This window comes from Macrobrachium nipponense, chromosome 35 (genome assembly GCF_015104395.2).
Source record: "Macrobrachium nipponense isolate FS-2020 chromosome 35, ASM1510439v2, whole genome shotgun sequence".
Classification (NCBI taxonomy): Eukaryota; Metazoa; Arthropoda; class Malacostraca; order Decapoda; family Palaemonidae; genus Macrobrachium; species Macrobrachium nipponense.
The window spans coordinates 33,713,849-33,732,828 of NC_061096.1; the positions used below are offsets into that span (position 1 = coordinate 33,713,849).

The following is an 18,980-nucleotide window of genomic DNA, read 5'->3' on the forward strand; positions in this document are numbered from 1 at the left end:
TTGCTCACGTTCACTTTCAAACTTCCCCTCTCGCAGTCAAGGTGCCTTTTCTGTTCGCTGCCCCCAGTCAGTATTAGGTAATTCATCTTCAAATATCAACAATTTCACAGCGCATTTGCAACCTATTTTATCAAGCCGCAACTTCCTCCTTCACCTACTATCTAATTTACGGCATTTTGCATTACTCCATCGGATAAGTTATTACATAGCCATAGGAAATAAAACGCACTTGTTGTAGTCTTCAATGTACACTTAAAGAGTCATCCTCCACTCGACTTTGTCCTAAAACTCTTAGCTTACATTCAAAAACTTTACATTACGCTCATGAGTTGATCTTCTAACTGACACATCCTGAATGCCATCATCATTCATTTTGCCTGTCTATCGATTCTATCATAGGGGTTTTCTAGGCCAATTTATAAAACGTGTTTATATTAATATAATATAATATTATTTTTATTATATATATTATTATATTTATTATAATAATATATATAATATATGATTTATAGATATTTATATCTATCTATCTATCCTATATATATGTATATGTAATATATAAATATATATAATATATATATAGTAGATAGATATAGATAGAGATAGATATATAATACTATATCTATATATATATATATATATATATATATATATATATATGTATATATAAGTACCAACTACTTTCGTGTAATCGTACACATTTCCAATGTACAAAAATCCTCTTACTATGTTCATTATACCTTGGTACGTAGTTTTTAATTTTCTCCTCCTTGTGGCGAACCTGCACGTAATATATATATATATATATATATATATATATATATATATATATATATATATATATATATATATATATATATATATATATATATATAACATATGTATATTTATTAGATTTATGTGTATATTATGTGTGTCTTGAGAGTATCTGCCCAATTGAGCTCTGCTGGGCCTTGATTATTTGTATTACATGGTATACATAGTATATTAATATTGTAATGTATCTCTAGGAAAGCGAAACTGGAGAAGAAAGTAGTTGAAAGACGGAGCTAACTGATGTGATGATGACAAGACTACTGATGAACACATACTATATGACCATTATCTATTTGAAGTAAAAAAAAAAGTTTTAAGAAAAAGATTCTAAACGCAGTTGAAACAAGAAGGCCTGATGAGAGAGAAGGAAGTAAACGAACTTAATAAGAATTTCTATAAAAGCCAAAGTTCCGCCAAAGTAAGCATAAGGATAGGAACACGACAGCAGCAAGCGTCAACAGAGCAAACAAGTGGTAATAAAACAAGAAAAAAAGAAGAAGAAAAAAAAAAGAGGAGTAGCAAATTGATGATCAATGAAAGCTCTGGAGTTTAATAACGTCGCTAGAGAGAAAGGGGGGAGGGGAGGGAGGGAGTCAAAATTGGATGGGGGACAAGGGCTATGGCGAGGGGCCGAACTGGAGGACTGTTGGAGGGGGGGGGTGGGGAGAGAGTTCCCTCTTGAATGGGGGAGAGAAAGAGAAGGAAGGTATCCGGTGTCTGAATTTCCCGGGAGAGGGCGGTGGTGCTTTTTACACTCGTTATATTTGACTGTGCCCTTGGTAACCATGGCAACGGCATCGGGGATTAACCTTTAGGGTTGTGGGGGAATTGGAACTATTCTTATTCAACAAAACGTGCTTTTCCATCTGCTGCTACTCGGCCGCAATGAACCAGAGACTGGCCAAGCCAGGTCACATGAACAACTCAATAGCACGAGTAATACGAGTTGATTAAGGTAAAATAACAGATAAAAATGAATTACATCAAAAATAAAACGGCAAAAAAAATGTGGAATTACATTTGCAGAAACCTGCAATACCAAATTAGGTAGAAAAAAAAATCATCAACTCAAGCGAGATATATCAACACAGAAAAATGAATATCATGTACCTAGCTACTCGATTGAGATAAAAAAAAAGGGGGGGGGGGCGGGTCTTGCAGAGCCTTAAGTCATAAAGATATCACTCACACAACCATCAAATAAACCATGGTGGACGATTAACATGAAATACGAGGTTTTACTTTTCTTTTTTTACTTCTCGTCTCAATAATTATTAACAAGTACTCCGTTACAGAACAAATCCCTTTCTGTAGACAATTACTTTTGCTCCGCCAGTATCATCTACTCGATAACGGTTTCCTCACCGGTACAAAAACAAACATACAGATAAAACAATACTAATTATTCAACAGCATTTTTCCAGGCAATCAAATCATTTGAATTTCGCCAATCTGATCCCCTTAAGTTTGCTTATAGCCCATTCAATATATCTCGAGTCTTCGTTGCAGCCTTTTCAATGTCAAGGAGGAAGATTAATGGGGATATTCACGGCGTCGTTGCTCGAGGGAATGAGGAAGACGAAAGACAGGTGCCTAAAGAATATGTCAAGTTGCGGAGAATAATTAAAATATCGACATTCTTTCCAACACAATATCTCGGGAGGATTTGCATCCGACTCCTACTAAGCAATGCGTCCGTCAGGCCTGGAAGGGGCATTTGCAAAATTTATTGCACCGATAAATTGCACAGTCTTACGATATCTGGAGGAATGCTGCTGTGCATGCACATAATATATATATATATATATATATATATATATATATATATATATATATATATATATGTGTGTGTGTGTGTGTGTGTGTGTGTGCGTGTGTGTGTGTGTGTATGTATTATATATATATATATATATATATATATATATATTGTGACCTCGGGTTCGAATCGTGCTAAAGACGTCGTTATTTCTTCATATTCTCACCTTTGGATCTTACGCTTTGCACTGGCAAAGGTATCCAAAAATGTACGAAGATATCGAGAAGTTAAGAAGGCATTGCCGTGATTACCCTTCCATACTTAGATACACTCACACATACATTCATAAGCGCGCGCGCACAGACATGTATATATTCACACGACAAATGAACAATATAATGATATCTGGAAACCATACTTTTCGTGTTAGATGAATGTTCATAAGCTTTACATTCTTTGAAAATAAGAAAATCCAGCTTTAAATCCATCCATTCAAGATTAGAAGATTGCTTATGGCGACACAAAGTTACCTACCTTTCGATTACTTTTGTAACGACAGTAACATTGTTGATAAGTTATTAAATACATTGACATGAAAAACTATATTATACTTAACAAAAGATGTGGTTTTTATGAGGTTGCCAATGTTAGACTTATTCGGATATCAGTATCTATGCTTTCATACATCAAAAGTATAATTTCTTTGATTTTCCCTATGTTCAAGATTCTCTCTCTCTCTCTCTCTCTCTCTCTCTCTCTCTCTCTCTCGCTCGATCTCTCTCCTCTTCTCTCTCTCTCTCTCTCTCTCTCTCTCATGTTGACAGCCACCTTTCGTCATGATCAGAAAATGCCTATTTATTGGAGATAAATTCTGCAGATTCTAAAATTAGCTATGATATATACATTCCTCAGATTTCCTCCATTACATGTTTTTGAATTTATAAAGTATTGCACTAAGTATTCGTAGAGTTTTACGCTGAAAGTATGCATTGGTGGAGTACGCTTTACGAAGAGAAAAATGATTTGCATAAAATCTGTTCGGATGGTTAGTCTACCCTCAGTGCAAAGATGAACGAAGTCAGGTTGAGAGTGGAGACACTGTAACCCCTGCGGTAACGTACTGTGAATATCATTTAAGATTTATATTAACTCTGCGTTGGAAAATAGCCAACCCCTGCACAAAACCGAATTGGTATTTATCTTTACCTTTCTTGTTTGTTTGTATGGTGTTTTTACGTTGCATGGAACCAGTGGTTATTCAGCAACGCGTCGAGAGTGAACTTCTATCATCAGAAATACACATCTCTTACCCCCTCAATGGAATGGCTGAGAATCGAACTCGCGGCCACCGAGGTGGCAGGCCAAGACCAAACCGCTCTCTACCTTTCCTAAGATGTATTGTACACAGTAAGACAAACTGGCGAATATGTGTGCCCTCCGACCCAGTAAACCTACACTACATAACTGGTCACCAGTATTTTGATCGCATTGTGCAAGAAGTGGTCATTTCGTCTGTGACGGAAATTGGATGGATTAGGGACACGAGAGAAAAGCTAAAAACGAAACCTAATTAAAGAGTTCTCAACTTCCAAGGTGCACTGTAAATGAAGAGTTATTGACGTTGAGATCTATCACAGATATAAATCACTTTCCCTGCACTGTCATTAATTCAACTTCTACGTCGATGCCATGATGAGAATGCTGTAAATAACAAGTCGTTGACGGCGATGTCGAGTTAATTACGGTTTAGCTTTGCAATATCAATACCGAACTTGAAGGATATCAAATGTCGGGGAACTTTCTCGATGATTTCTGGCGGGAACTCATGACGGTGAGTCGAGATTGTTTCGAACTCATATTTCTCATGCGGAAGTGTCTTTGTTGCGCTGAATTTTCACGGTGCTGGGAAAAGACAGGACGAACCCGTCATTCCACCTCTATCACCACTCTCAAGTATGGAATATATGATGAAATGTAATACAAATTCCAGGCCAAAGGCCAAGCGCTGGGACCTATGAGGTCATCCAACGCTGGAGGGGAAACTGAGGGTAAAAAAGTTTTAAAGGTGTAACAGAACAAAAAAACTCGCAGTTGGACTATGAAACAACTGTTAAGAGAGAGTCAAGAGTAAGATGGGAGAGAATATGAACAGAGGTACAGTAAATGAAAAAAAGAAAGGAGTTGCAGCAAGGGGCCGAAGGGACACTGCAAAGTACCTTTAAGTAATGCCTACAGTGCACCGCGTGATGTGCACTGACGGCACTATCCCCGCACTCCCTGTCGGAGCCACTCTGAGGTAATGGGCGATCCTTAAAGTGCGTGGTCGGTCCGGTGAAGGTTTCTTTCCTTTACAAAGCTTTATCATTAAATTCCTTCTTCTGTGTCCTTTTCCTTTTCTCGTGACCTACTGACCTGGGATTGTAACCTGCATAAGGCTCTGTTTCATAGGCCTCTGTGTTTATTTGTTTGTATGGTGTTTTTACGTTGCATGGAACCAGTGGTTATTCAGCAAAGGGACCAACGGCTTTACATGACTTCCGAACCACGTCGAGAGTGAACTTCTATCACCAGAAATGCAAATCTCTCATTCCTCAATGGAATCCACGCGAATCAAACTCGCGGCCACCGAGGTGACACGCCGACACCATACCGACCACGCCACCGAAGCGCTTCCTAGGCCTTGGTGTGATTCACCTACAGTAAAAATGTCCAAAAAACCAAATTGAAACCTCACAGGCTAAGAAAAAGAAAGCGAATCCAGTCAATTAACGATGCTGGTACTGTGATACTCTAACAATGCCAAGCTGTCGACGGTAAGTTTTTTATTTGTATTACTAAAAGCAATTTCTTTTAATAAAAGCAATTTTTTCTATGTATTATTAAAAGCAATTTTTATATGTATTAATAAAAGCAACTTTCATATGTATTAATAAAAGCAAGTTTTTATATGTATTACTAGAAGCAATTTTTTTTATGTATTAATAAAAGCAATTTTCATATGTATTAATAAAACAATTTTTTATATGTATTAATAAAAGCCATTTTTATATGTATTAATAAAAGCAAGTCTTATATGTATTGATAAAAGCAATTTTTATATGTATTCAATAAAAGTAAGTACAATTTACCTTGGAGCAGTAGGAAACACATGAGCGACGGAATCTCACAATGACTCTGCCTTCACGCGGAGATGGAGGTCATGATAATGACATTGTCTTTATTATCTATATCTACCTCTGCTTCTTATGCAGGGTGACAGTGTTAATCTCTTATAATATCCTGCCTTCTAATACCACAAGTTTAAAATCGACATATTTACACTGAAATGAGGCGGAAATCATCTCTGTCGTTTCACTGGAATTACATTTTTTGATGGAGAAGAAAATTCTTAACTACAAATTATTCGAAAAGTTAATCAGAATATTACTGCTACCAACAGTAGCATTTTTTCTTCTGCTTTCATTTTATCTCCCCGTTCTTCCCTGTAATTGGAGTGAGATAACGCAAGGTTCATGAGTACTTACGAGTTGTCCGGACCCTACGATTCTTAGTAAATAAGGCAAAGACACAATATTTATCAACACCTAATTCATCACGTGGCAAAAGTTTCCTGGCTGCTTGGCACGAGTAAATACAAATCGAGAGATCGACATGAGCGAGAAAAAGGAATTGACTCATGTCAAGTAAGTGACGTATAACGTGATTGACTAAGGTACGGACCTCATGGTAGGAAACCAGGCCCCCCCCCCCACCACACCCCCCCCCCCCACAACCCCGTACCCCATCCCACCCGAAATCCGCTGCTCCCCATAGAAGCAGGCAGATGGCAGCCGTGTTGCCTCTCGCAGATTGGAAAGGGAAGCAGAGACGTTAGGACCGAGTCGGCCATTTGTGACTCTCCTCCTCCTCCTCCTCTCGTTTCTCTCTCTCGTTAGTGCCCAGTTACCGCTCGAACATTGTCACTCACCATTTGGGTGACTGAGCGTCGGTTCCGAGGAAAAACAAAAAGGGGGGGAAGTAGAAATAAGCAGGAAACGTGGGAGATGTCTTGCGCAAATTAGATTGGGCATCTTGGTTCTTCGCTCAGTGTGCCGGAGAAGTTCCTTAGTGCATAATAGTAGCTCAATTATGGAAGAGCCACGGAGCGCTGACCTCTCATTACGCTGCGATGAAAGCAACGGGAAATGATGACCGGTAAATGCCAAAGAAAGTGTTTGCTCCGCTCAACGATGAAATCTGGAAAATCATGGTCTTCCATCAATTCCTTATGAGGATAAAAGAAGAAAAAGAAGAGGAAGACGAAGACATTCAGAAAAACAAACTTGCAAAAGCTAGTGAGACTATCCGACGCGAGCCAAAATGCTGATGAAACCTTACGGAACTCGGACTCTCTTCAGCAGCATCACACTGGCAGTCATGCAGTACGCAAGGTAAGTACTAAAGTGTCGGTTCGGGGTCGCACTGAAAAGGCAACTGTAGATAGGGCTCATATATACCTACAGGAGGGCATTGGCACTTTCTACGCCCCTGCAAAATAGGGCGTAGGTAAGTGATTTGGCAGCTGCGTGGCTGATTAACCATTGCATGCAAACTAAGGCGCGTAATTATAAACTGTTTCACCTAGCCAAACGTTCCGAGTAACTGTCGATAAACCCTCAGGAGGGTATCAACATTGACCTATCAGGAGGTATCAATACAAACTAAACACTTAGCAATTGTAGAGTTATTTCATTTTCACTAAGGGATCCCGTTTATGAATCGGACAGCCACGCGCTCGAATGTACACTCACTCATAAGTTCATGGATGTCCGGGTGTTTGAGAGGATTTCCATTTCGCCCCTTTCTGGATGACAGGTGCCTGGGCCAAATGTTCAGCTACCTAACTCTGCTGTATAAAGTTTTTTCGGTGTGTGCCCATCTTACGCCACTATACAGACCTGTTGTCCAGAAAAGGGTTGGATGGAATTTGGCTTTATGCCCGGAGACAACATCCATGAACTTAAATGAGTCACTGTACATCATCTGAGGTTTAAACTCAAATTACGATTTTCAGAAACTAAAACGCAACACTGAAAGATCTTTTCCTAGGTTAGTTCGTCAGTATAACATCCTTCACCTTGTTTCTTTAGAACGATAACTTGAGTTCTTATTTTATTCGGTCCCTTCATCCACACTCTGATAGACGAAACCTCTGAAATCACGAGTTTGCGGGAAGTTTCTGTGGTCAAAATAAGTCAATTACATTGAAGCGCATATAACAGTCCTCCATGCCTACTTGTCGAGGTAGAATTGCCTCGGGGCTATGTTGCTGTCGCCTGGTGCTACGGATCTCTTCCTACAAGAAAGGCGCACACCCTTCCATTTTAACAAGAAAAGCTCCAGTGCAATCAATCAATACAATAACCTAGGTTTGGCGTTGCTTAACTAACAATCACTACGCTTACAGCATTGAAAAGAAAATAAGATTCTGCAACTCTCTTGTTTCATCCCTATGAAATATGAAATAAACATTAAGCCAAAGGCCGGGCACTGGGACCCAAGAGGTCATCCAACGCTGGAAAGGAAACTGAGAGTAGCTGGAGGAACCTCACAGCTGCAATATGAAATAATTGTTAGGAGGGTGGAAAGCAAGATGGAAGAAAGATAATACGAAAGGAGGTACGGCAAAAAGAATGAAAGGGGTTACAGCTAGGGGTGCCAAAGGGACGCTGCAAAGAACCTATAGTAATACTTACAGTGCACCCCGTGAGGTGCACTGACGGCAGCGCCTCCCCCTCCTTCAAACCGGGGGCTTCATTACTATAGAAACGTCTTATATATATTCTTGGCCTGAGGGCGGAAGACATCGATTCTTGCTTCTTAAGGAGCTGTTCCAGTATTTTGCATCTTTTTAGAGGAAGATAATTCTTTCAATCAGGAGGTTGTTTGTGTCCATAGTGTTCTACAGAAGGTTAATGTCTCTGCTAACTCCTGTTATTGCTGAAGTGCTCTTACTTGTTTAAGAAGCACAGTCATTATTATATCCAGTCAATCACTCTCCTGAGTTCTCGAATCTAACACGCCTCTAAGCAGCAGTATGTTTTAAGCAAGGTATGTTTACCTAGCGATATTAGATTCTATTCTGTTTTTCCATCTTTCTGGTTTCCATTTTCCCCCCCAGAACCTTAATCTAGATTACTTTCATTATTAGTTTTCTTTCATCAGGTTCAGGTGTTTTTCTTCACTATCCCCAACCCACAATTTCAGAGCTCCATACCCTGCCAATTCTCTGGCTTCCCGCATCTCTGGCCAACTTGTACATAAAGCCTAACACTCTCTCACATCTACATATCACGAAACACATTCCACTTCTCACAAATTTGAAATCTCTGTCCACACATTACCTTCTGCAACTTCCACATCGAATCTTTAACTTCCCAAACCCTCTTCTCCACATATGCTTGGAAAAATTTCATTTTCAGTTTAACTATTCTTTTCTTTGCGACTTTTGCAGCACTCCTGCTACCATCTTTGTTTTCCTTATTCTTTGAGTTATTTCCCTCTTTATTTTCACCACCATCATCATCATCCTTAACATTTACGTACTAATACCAGTAATACTCCACTTTTCAAGTTCTTGAGCCCTTCACAAATATCCATCGCTTTAGCTCTACAACTTCGGTTTACTTTCACAACTCCTTTGCAACCTTATAAAATTTCACCAGTCCACCACTTTTCTTCACTATCACCGGCCAACCGTGCATCACCCACAAACATTAGTTACTACATATCACATCATGATTGCAAACTCCAACAAACATCTTTAATTTAACGTCAGATACAAGAGCCTCTAAACTGGCAACAACATAGTTCCATGACGAGGAAATGGAAGTCCCCAAGTAACCGCTGAAAGTCACTGCAGCAGAGGAGGAAAGCTAAAGAAAGTAAATGTTCTCATGTCAAGCAACGAAACCAGTAAATACGCCAAATTCATATTGCACGAACACCTTTAGTTAAATTCTTGTATCTTAACTTTCTATAGCGAGCAAATGAATTTCACGTCTCTTCGTGTCTTTTACCAATCAATTCCGCTTTCCAGAAAATACTTCTTTCCAAAGAAATGGTATTATTGGTCGCTGAAGAAAGAGGTCAATGAATTCTGGGCGGTTTGTAATGGAACGGTCACCTTCGCTGTATTTTCCATTACCGCTCACAATTTATCCGATGTGATGGTTACGGATTAACGGACTCTTTCCCACGGCAGCTTCTGGGTTATTTCCATTTCTCAGACACGTACACACGAACACACATATACACATGCATACTATCAACGTCCATTGATTAACAGCAACAGGAGTTAACCCTTAAAAGGGAAAATGACGTATAAATACGTTACATAATATATATATATATATATATATATATATATATATATATATATATATATGTGTGTGTGTGTGTGTGTGTGTGTGTGTGTGTGTGTGTGTGTGTGTAAGTGTGTATCTTGATCAACTACTGAATTTACTTCCTTAATTTTACTATACATTCGCACATATACTAAAATTAAGGGAGTAGTTTCAGTATATTATATAATGATGGAAGGGGTATAAAGAAGGCTTGGGAATGTCCTTCGGACAACCCGAGAGAGAATGGTGTGTGACAGTGTCTTCTGGGCTCCTGTGGGCACCAGAAGAGTTGGAAGACCTACACCCCCTACTAGGATAAGAACTATTTGAGAAGGGAAGCTGGCGATGAGTGGTGATCTGTGGAAGGCAAAGCACATAAAAAATATAACGAGTGGTTGAATTCCACAGAGGTCCTTTGAATGATGAAGCCTAAGAGGCAAAGATAATATATATGTGTATATATAATAGATATTATATGTATATATATATATATAATATATTATATATATATCATATAGGTTATATATACATATATTATATATACATATAATATATAATATATATATAATATATATATAATATTTACACAGTGATAGGATGTAGGAATGAGTGGGTTAGTGCAGGAAATACAAGAGACTACTGTAATGCAATCACATGATAGATGAGATCGTGTACATACAGACAAGAAGGAAGCTAGGTAGCAAAAAAACAAGCACACACAATTACTAACCATATCCTGCTGAACGCGATGAAGTACTTTAAGAAGAATAAGAACTTGCTCTAAATAAAAGTGAATGCAGAGAGAAAGGTTAATGAGCTCATGGATAACCGGAGAGATGCTTTGCAAAGAGAATGCAGTCATAGGTCGATGGAGTAAGTGGTAGGACGTTTAGTTATACGTGGTGGAAGGAAGAGGCAAAGCTCAATGACAAGAGTAGAGGGGGTTAGTGTAAGCTTGAGAGTGTCTTGTAACATGACTTTTTAGGATGAGGGTAATCTAGGGGTTGGAGATTGAGATGACATCAGGATTTGACTGGATTTCAACGAAATAGTATAGAATGGTGATGAAAGTGTGACAGAGTGGCTGACCACAGTGTGTAAAGTACATCTGGGTGAGGGAAAGATTCCAAAAGAACGGATGAGAAGAATAAGTGTTCCTTTTTATTAAGATATGTAAAGGTCATTAAGGCGACTGTAAGAATTATAGAGGTATAATAGTATGCCAAGGAAGGTGTACGGTAGGAGTCCCATCGTGAAAGGAAGACAGATGGTTATACATAGGAAGAACAGTGTTGGTTTAAACAAAAAGGCTGTTTCATCGATTTTTTGGTTTTGAAACATTCATCTGAGATGCAGTAAGGGCAAAAGGAAGAAGGTGTATGTGGATTAAGTGGGAGTTAAAAGAAAAACTTTAGGATTAGTGACGGAAATGTAATGAGAAGAGCACTGAAGATCTTTTTTTAGCGTGATTAAAAGTAGTGATGATGGGAGCGAAGTTGGGGTTAAAATATGTAGACAGGAAGAAGAACGTTGTGCGTAAAACGGTGCCGAGAGAGAGAGAGGTGTGTTATTCAGCCGTGGCTGTTATAATATTTCTGTGAAGAGAGAGTGCAGCTGAAGATGGAGGGGAATACAACTTGCGGGGTAAAAACACGGATCATGAATGGAATGTATAATGGCTAACGTTTGCAAATTTTACACGATATCAATTCGAACTAAAGAACCAGAATTTGACAGAAATATGTAAAGCACAGTCGATATAAGCTTATATCTCATTTTACGAAAATTAATATACAATTACGTATAGCAAGACATGTAAAATATGGCCGTTCATGTTCCGCTACAGTTCGACGTAGCATAGCCTCAACACGAAATTCAGAGATTAAGTGAATTAAAAGGAAGTTTCTGCAGCAAAACGTTAATGGCCAAATTTTTCATTTCCCGTTAGTATACGTAGTAACTGTATATTTATGTAAGTGAGAAAGAAAACGTTTCCGAATCTGTATATACCCTCTCTTTCATGGTATGAACAAAGCAAAATCATTACGTGATCCGAGACAAAATCTATTAAATTATTCCAAAGAAATATGATAACTGATATTTACGATTACGTGTCAGGAATGGTCTTTGTATATGCATGCGTCCTTTTACGCGTATGAAAAGAGAGAGAGAGAGAGAGAGAGAATTTAAATCAATCTTATTAATGATTCTTTTTTTTAACCATTAAAGTACACCAAAAATAACAACGTCACCATCTCTTTGTCACTCATCAGCTTTTGTCCTCCAACCGCCCCCCAACCCCCCCCCCCCCCCCCCCCCCCCACCCCCCCACCCCACCCCCAAAGTCTTCATTTACCCAGTGACAACAGCGCCCTCAATTATCAATATAATCAATTATCCAGTCAACCAATGCATTCATTACTGAGGCTACAATAACTGCCGTTTATATTCCATATCGGTGTCGCGTGACCCTTCGTCAATTTCCCGTAAATTAAGTTAAACTTTACTTCGTTGTTGTTCATTTTTGAGGCTGCGAGTTAATGATGTGAAGATGAACTGTTCCATCGAGCATTACTGCTCATGGAGTGAGCACAACTTGGTCGTCCATGCTTTATTTATTGCGTTTTGGAGCAATGTTACTGGACAGTTGGGAAAGCATCTTGTCATCACTGAAGGTGTAATGAAAAGAATTATGAGGGGAAAACATTATACTTTTTTTCTTCTGAAGGTAAACTAAAAAAAAAAAGAAAAAAAGAAAAAAAACAGAATCTGACTGGTTCTTCCGAGTCCTGGATTCACCACCAATAAAGAAAATCCGAGAGAAACTTGAATTTTCCTTCATGGTTTACGATACTAAAATACCCCTTAAAAGCTATCTGGACCAAGCGGTCTTATCTTACTATAACGGGCGTAATGTATGTCCGTCCGTCTGTCATTCCATCACGGCCTAACGGCTGGTCCGATGGGCATGAAACTTGGCAGGGTTATGGTGGGACGCCCAAGATGGTTTATAATGGGATTTTATCCAACTTCCCCCACCCCTCGCCCCCTCCGAAGTGGGTGTAGGCGAGAAGGGGTTCCCTGAGACGGAGCTGGTTCTGCCCATGAAACGGGGCTGGTTACTTTACGAATTTTCATACATAATTTCTGTATACATAAGTTTGCTAGTAACTGGTAATTAAGATAGCGTAAAATAAAATAACTGAACGAAATCAATTCAAAGATAGACTTGGCATGTGAGGTTATTCTCTTAATTAATGGAGAGACCGACAAAGGCGAATGGCTGTCTAAGAAACCCAGGACCCTAATAATAAATTTGGCTCATTGACTTGGAGAGAGAGAGAGAGAGAGAGAGAGAGAGAGAAGAGAGAGAGAGAGCCTGCTGTACCCGCAGCCAATAACCGTAGCTGCTGTGGCGATACAAGTTTATCATATCAAACCAATGATCAATTACTCCTGTCATTGCCAGTGTGTTCATTTAGAACACTTCGGCATCTCTTTCATCTCGTATACGCATCGGGTATGGCACGGGTTCTGGCGCCGAAATTAGTAGGGCCACATGTCCTGTCTGTCTTTCAACAGAAATCGTTGCCGTTGACGAGCCCAACAACTTCTGCTGAACAAAACTCCAGATACAAGGCGGGACTGACGTACAGACCTGGCTGTGGTTGCGATCACGGTCCATTGTCAAATATCAATATCTGTTGGCCACCTTTTGTTCCGTATTCACGTGCAAACAAGTTTATTAGGGGGCGCATGTATGCATATTATATACATACATCATTATATACATACATACATACATACATATATATATATATATATATATATATATATATATATATAATAATATACACACACGACATTTACATATATAAATAAAATATGCATACATGTATATTATGTATATATATAATATATATACGTATATAATATATATATATATATATATATATATATATATATATATATATATATATATATATAAGTAAACATTGCCCGCCAACTATGCTTTGATTCGAAAAATCAAAACATCAGATGCTACCTAGCCATCATCTACTTGCAAAGTATAATAATATGAACTTCTCAAAAAAAGCACAACTCCATACGTACCAGAGATCGACACCAAAAGTACTAACAAAGAAAGGTGTCCATCGTTAGCAAGACATAACCCGTGTAGGCCTAAAAAAAAAAAAAACATCAAGTGTATGACTTGTAATTGTACACGTATACAAATTACGCAGGTTAAGCAGGTCAGGTAAACTGTAATGACTCTCTCTTCTGTCCAGACTTGAGATCAATATGAAGGTATATAAAGCTGAATTCAACTGTACCTCCTTGCCTTACCTTGGAAAGTAGTCATTCTCGGTTTGTTGACATAAAAGGAGCACAGCTCCCGCCCAACATGGTCTTAATACCTACACAATGTAAACAACCCATTTACCGCGAGCATATGGTCATGTTGCAACTCATGAATTGTACGGGCGTTGAAAGTGAGGCAGGACTCGATAGTTCCGTCGTAGCAATCAGCCAAGCGTTTTCCTGGCATCTAAAATATTAACAAAAACAGTTGAAAACTGGCACATATTTATCAAATAGTCAGCAAATCGAACAACTTCCAGTCACTTCCCGCTTGCGTTAAATTTTTTTTACGGAAACTTGTTACTGTTTGTTTGCATGGTGTTTATAAGTTGCATAGAACCAGTGGTTATTCAGCAACGGGGCCAACGGCTTTACGGGACTTCCGAACCACGTCGAGAGTGAACTTCTATTACCAGAAATACACATCTCTCACACCTCAATAGAATGCCCGAGAATCGAACTCGCGGTCACCGAGGTGGTACCTCAACACCATACCGACCACGCCACTGAGGTGCGAAACTTGTGACTGTCGGCTGCAAATTGCACAAATCTAACAAATGCTAAAAAGGCACCGTTAATCATATGATGTCTGGAGCCTATCTTAACCATTTTTCCTTTCCCCATTTTCTGAGGGAGGAGCGAATCACTCTTATTGAAGCCCTGCTACACAACCCGATATTGTAACAATTTGAATGGCACCTTCCGTCATATCTCAGGCTATTCCGCTCTAATGGCATAAACGAGACGCGAGGAAAAGTGAAATGAAGAGACGGGCATCTAAGGCATGCAATACAACTTGCGATTAATTCCTTCCTAGACAAACCACTTCACTCTAACAACCTTTAAACCTTGTGCTAGGTTCATCACTTGAGTGAAGATGAACCTAGCACAAGGTTCGGAAGCTTTTAATATCCATTAGACCACAAGCTCACATGCTATATTACTGTGGACTTGCAACTATTGTCATCATTTTCGACACGGAAAACTGTGCCCAATCCCTTTAAAAATATTTCACTCTGACAAACTCTACTGATTAACAATCATGCGATAAACTTGGCTAACTTGAACAATACACAATTATGACTTTTTCGACTCTACACCAGCATTTTTTTTTTTTTTTTTTTTTTTTTTGGCCGTTATCCGACCTATCGTTGAAAAAATAAGTTCAACGGGTAGCATAAATCCATCAATAAATTCTCTTCTCTTAAGTTTAGTGATACATGAATCCGTTACTGAATAATATTCGCTTAGTCAAAATAATAAATCTGTATCAATCCGATTCGGTGGTCAAAGTCACTGTGCATCATTATTTCAAAGCCAGGCCACGGTTCGAATCCTGGCCGGATAAAATCCCTTATCTGTCATAATTCCCTTTAAGGGTAAGTTATCCCCATGGTATAATGAATTCGACATCAGACGATATTTATGGCTTAAAATCTTTGTGTATACACACACACACACATCTATATATCATATATATGTATATATATATGTATATATATATATATATATATAAATATACATATATATATATATATATATATATATATATATATATATATATATATATATATATATATATATATATATACACACATACACGCAAATATATATACATATGCACATGTATACATATATATATATATACAAATATATATACATATGCATATGTATACATATATATAAGTATGCAGCATATGTACATATATATATATATATATACTATATATATATATATATATATATATTCTATACATATATATATATATATATATATACTATATATATTATATATATATATATATGGGTATATAATATATATATATGATATATATATATCAATTGAAAAGCGACCAGAATCAGCAATTATAAACGATCAAAAATTGTATTTGATATAGGCATATTCGCTTGACGAAGCACTACAGGAATCTTTATGAAACGTTTACCTTTTATGCATAGAATAAAACTTTTTCCCAAGAGGTTTAAAGCAGTCCAGCAGCTAATGCACTGAACTCCAAAGGCAAGTTGGCAAAATATATACTTAAATTCTATATCCTTTTGAATTGTTTTGAAAATTTGTCATAGTGAAAACTGGAAACCAACAAATGTTTGTATTCTGGCTCTTATTGCAAACGATCACTCACTCTCAAATTGCAAGGGTCGTCTGTATACAAATAAAAGCAGCATGTCACAGCTCCAATTAAAAAAGAAATTCGAAAACAGCACGAGATACAAACACAAAACCTACGCTGTCAAATCGACCACTTGATTTCTCTGGGGGTTGCAAGATCTTCATGAACAAGTGCTCCCATTTGTGAGATACGAAAGCAAAAACCAATTTCACTGTTTTGTACAAATTGTACAAAGTTGTGAAAGTCGTTGATACTGGACAAACCGACTTTATGGATTCAAAGAAAGCACAACAGACAAGACGTTCAATTCACTGAAAATTTGACTTCGAAAGCCACGTCGACCATGCAAAGTGCAATGGTGCAGACCTTGGAGATGAATAGAAATCTTACGAAAAGTTGCACGGGTCGGAGCAGGAGCTCAAAGAAGATATATCACGAAGGAAGTAGTTGGGAAAGGCATCCTCATCCTTTAAAAGTTTATTTAAATGCCGACGTTTCGCGACCAATTCCAAGGATTTTTCTATCTTGGGCCAACTGCGGAACAACAAAGACCTGACTATCTTAGAATCTATAATTATTAAAAAGACTGACCATCGTTAAACACCCAAACGTCCTCTGTAAAATTGCTCATAGCATAGTTTGGGCAGCTGGTTTGCCTCCCCCTGTTTTTACTTATATTTGTTAGCCGTACTCTGTCTTTCGTATAGGTAGGTGTTTTTAAGATTTTAGTGAAGCCCTGTTCTTGTAATTTGTTTGCCTTTGAAGGTAGTGTGTAATTTTAACTCTTTACTTTATTGAAAGCTGTTGCCATTACATTTTTATAATAAATTAAACCAAATTGAGTATTAATATTCGCTAATTTTATATATTTTTAGCCTTGAAAATGCGACTTGGAATTTGTCGCGAAACGTCGGCATTTAAATAACTTTTAAAGGATGAGGATGCCTTTCCCTACTACTTCCTTGGTGATATATATATATATATATACTATATATATATATATAATATATATATATATATATATATATATATATATATATATATATATAATATATATAATATATCTAATAAAAGGAGCCCATAAAAACACCAAAATGTAGAGAGAAAAGTACTATATTTCAGACTGCTGTCTCTCTCTTCAGGTATATGAATGAGAAAAGTTTACAGAAAAGGTGGTATTTATACCAAGAGATTCGTCCACAAGTAAGCCAATTTAATAGGCACCCCCGCTGATAATCTTCCTTTAATCTTCTTAAGCGTTGGTTGAATGAACACTGCGTCGACGATGTCCGATGTCCAATTCCCTTTTGAGATGTTCATTACCTGCTTCTCTTTTATTAAGGCCGATTCCATCATTTGACTCTTGTACCGGCAGTTGCTGCTATAAATTACACGTGACATATTCCAGTTTATTCTATGGTTATGTTCATTTATATGGTTGAAAATAGCTGAGTTCTGTTGTCCATACCTAACTGACCGTTTGTGTTGTATTAATCTCTGGGGAAGTGATTTACCTGTAAATCCGATGTAAGATTGGTCACAGTCCTGGCATGGGATCTCATATACCCCAGAGTCTTTGGGCGATGTCTTTTGTTGGACGTTAATCAGGGATTTGGCTAAGGTATTTGGGTAGGTAAATGCAAAAGGGTTGGATTTCCCAAGGGTGTGAGTTACTCTCTTAATCGTCTCCAGGTGGGGAATTTTTATTTTATTGTTGGGTGTGTCTCTGGTCTGTCTTTAGGGGGTCGGTAGAAAATTACGTTTGCTTTTGAATTGCTTTCTCAATTATATGGTCAGGATACTTTAAAGATGAAAGTTGCTTGCGAATTAGTTCAAATTCTTTTTCCAGGAAATCTGGGGAACAAATTCGTAAGGCTCTTAAGAACAGGTTGCTAGCTAGACCTATCTTGATAGTATTGTCATGATAGCTAAAGTAGTGAATATATGAAAGTGAGAACGTTGGTTTTCTGTATATGGTATTTGTATTCTGTCGTTCCTCTGATTATTAAAACATCAAGAAAAGGAATTTTGTTGTCTGTTTCCCATTCAACTTTAAATTTGATGCTGGGCACTAATGCGTTTAATTTTGAGAGGAATTCATTAAAATTACCCCACAAACTTAGTTATCCCCAAAATGTTTAGTATGTCATCCACGTATCTCATCCACAGCATGTTTTTGGGTTTTATTGCATTTATTACTGTAGTTTCAAAGTATTCCATGTACAGATTGGCTAAAATAGGACTTAAAGGACTACCCATACTACACCCGAATTTTTGCTTGTAGAATGATTCCCCGAATGAAAATACGTTATTAGATGCACATAATTCAACTAACTTTATTATTTTGTCAAGTGCCAAAGGGAAATGATCTGAATAGGGGGATAATTTTTCCCTTAAAAACTGAAGAACGTCCTGTACTGGTACTTTTGTGAATAGGGAGTCTACGTCAAGGCTTAAAAGTTTTATGTTGTGAAGTGGTATATGTGCTTCTCTGAATTTGTGACAAAAGTCTTCCGAATGTTTGATGTG

General features: G+C 37.8%; 1 protein-coding gene across 2 annotated transcripts in view; it reads left to right on the forward strand.

Moving 5' to 3' along the window:
• Window positions 1-6,434: 6,434 nt before the first annotated feature.
• The window catches only part of LOC135208570 (glycine receptor subunit beta-like), a 75,009-nt gene continuing 62,463 nt past the window's right edge, over window positions 6,435-18,980 (forward strand). For both annotated transcript variants that reach the window (XM_064240898.1, XM_064240903.1), the window contains exon 1: window positions 6,435-7,002. In XM_064240898.1, the coding sequence (XP_064096968.1) occupies window positions 6,932-7,002 (71 nt within the window). In that variant the 5' untranslated portion in view covers window positions 6,435-6,931. The remainder of the gene's footprint in view (window positions 7,003-18,980) is intronic.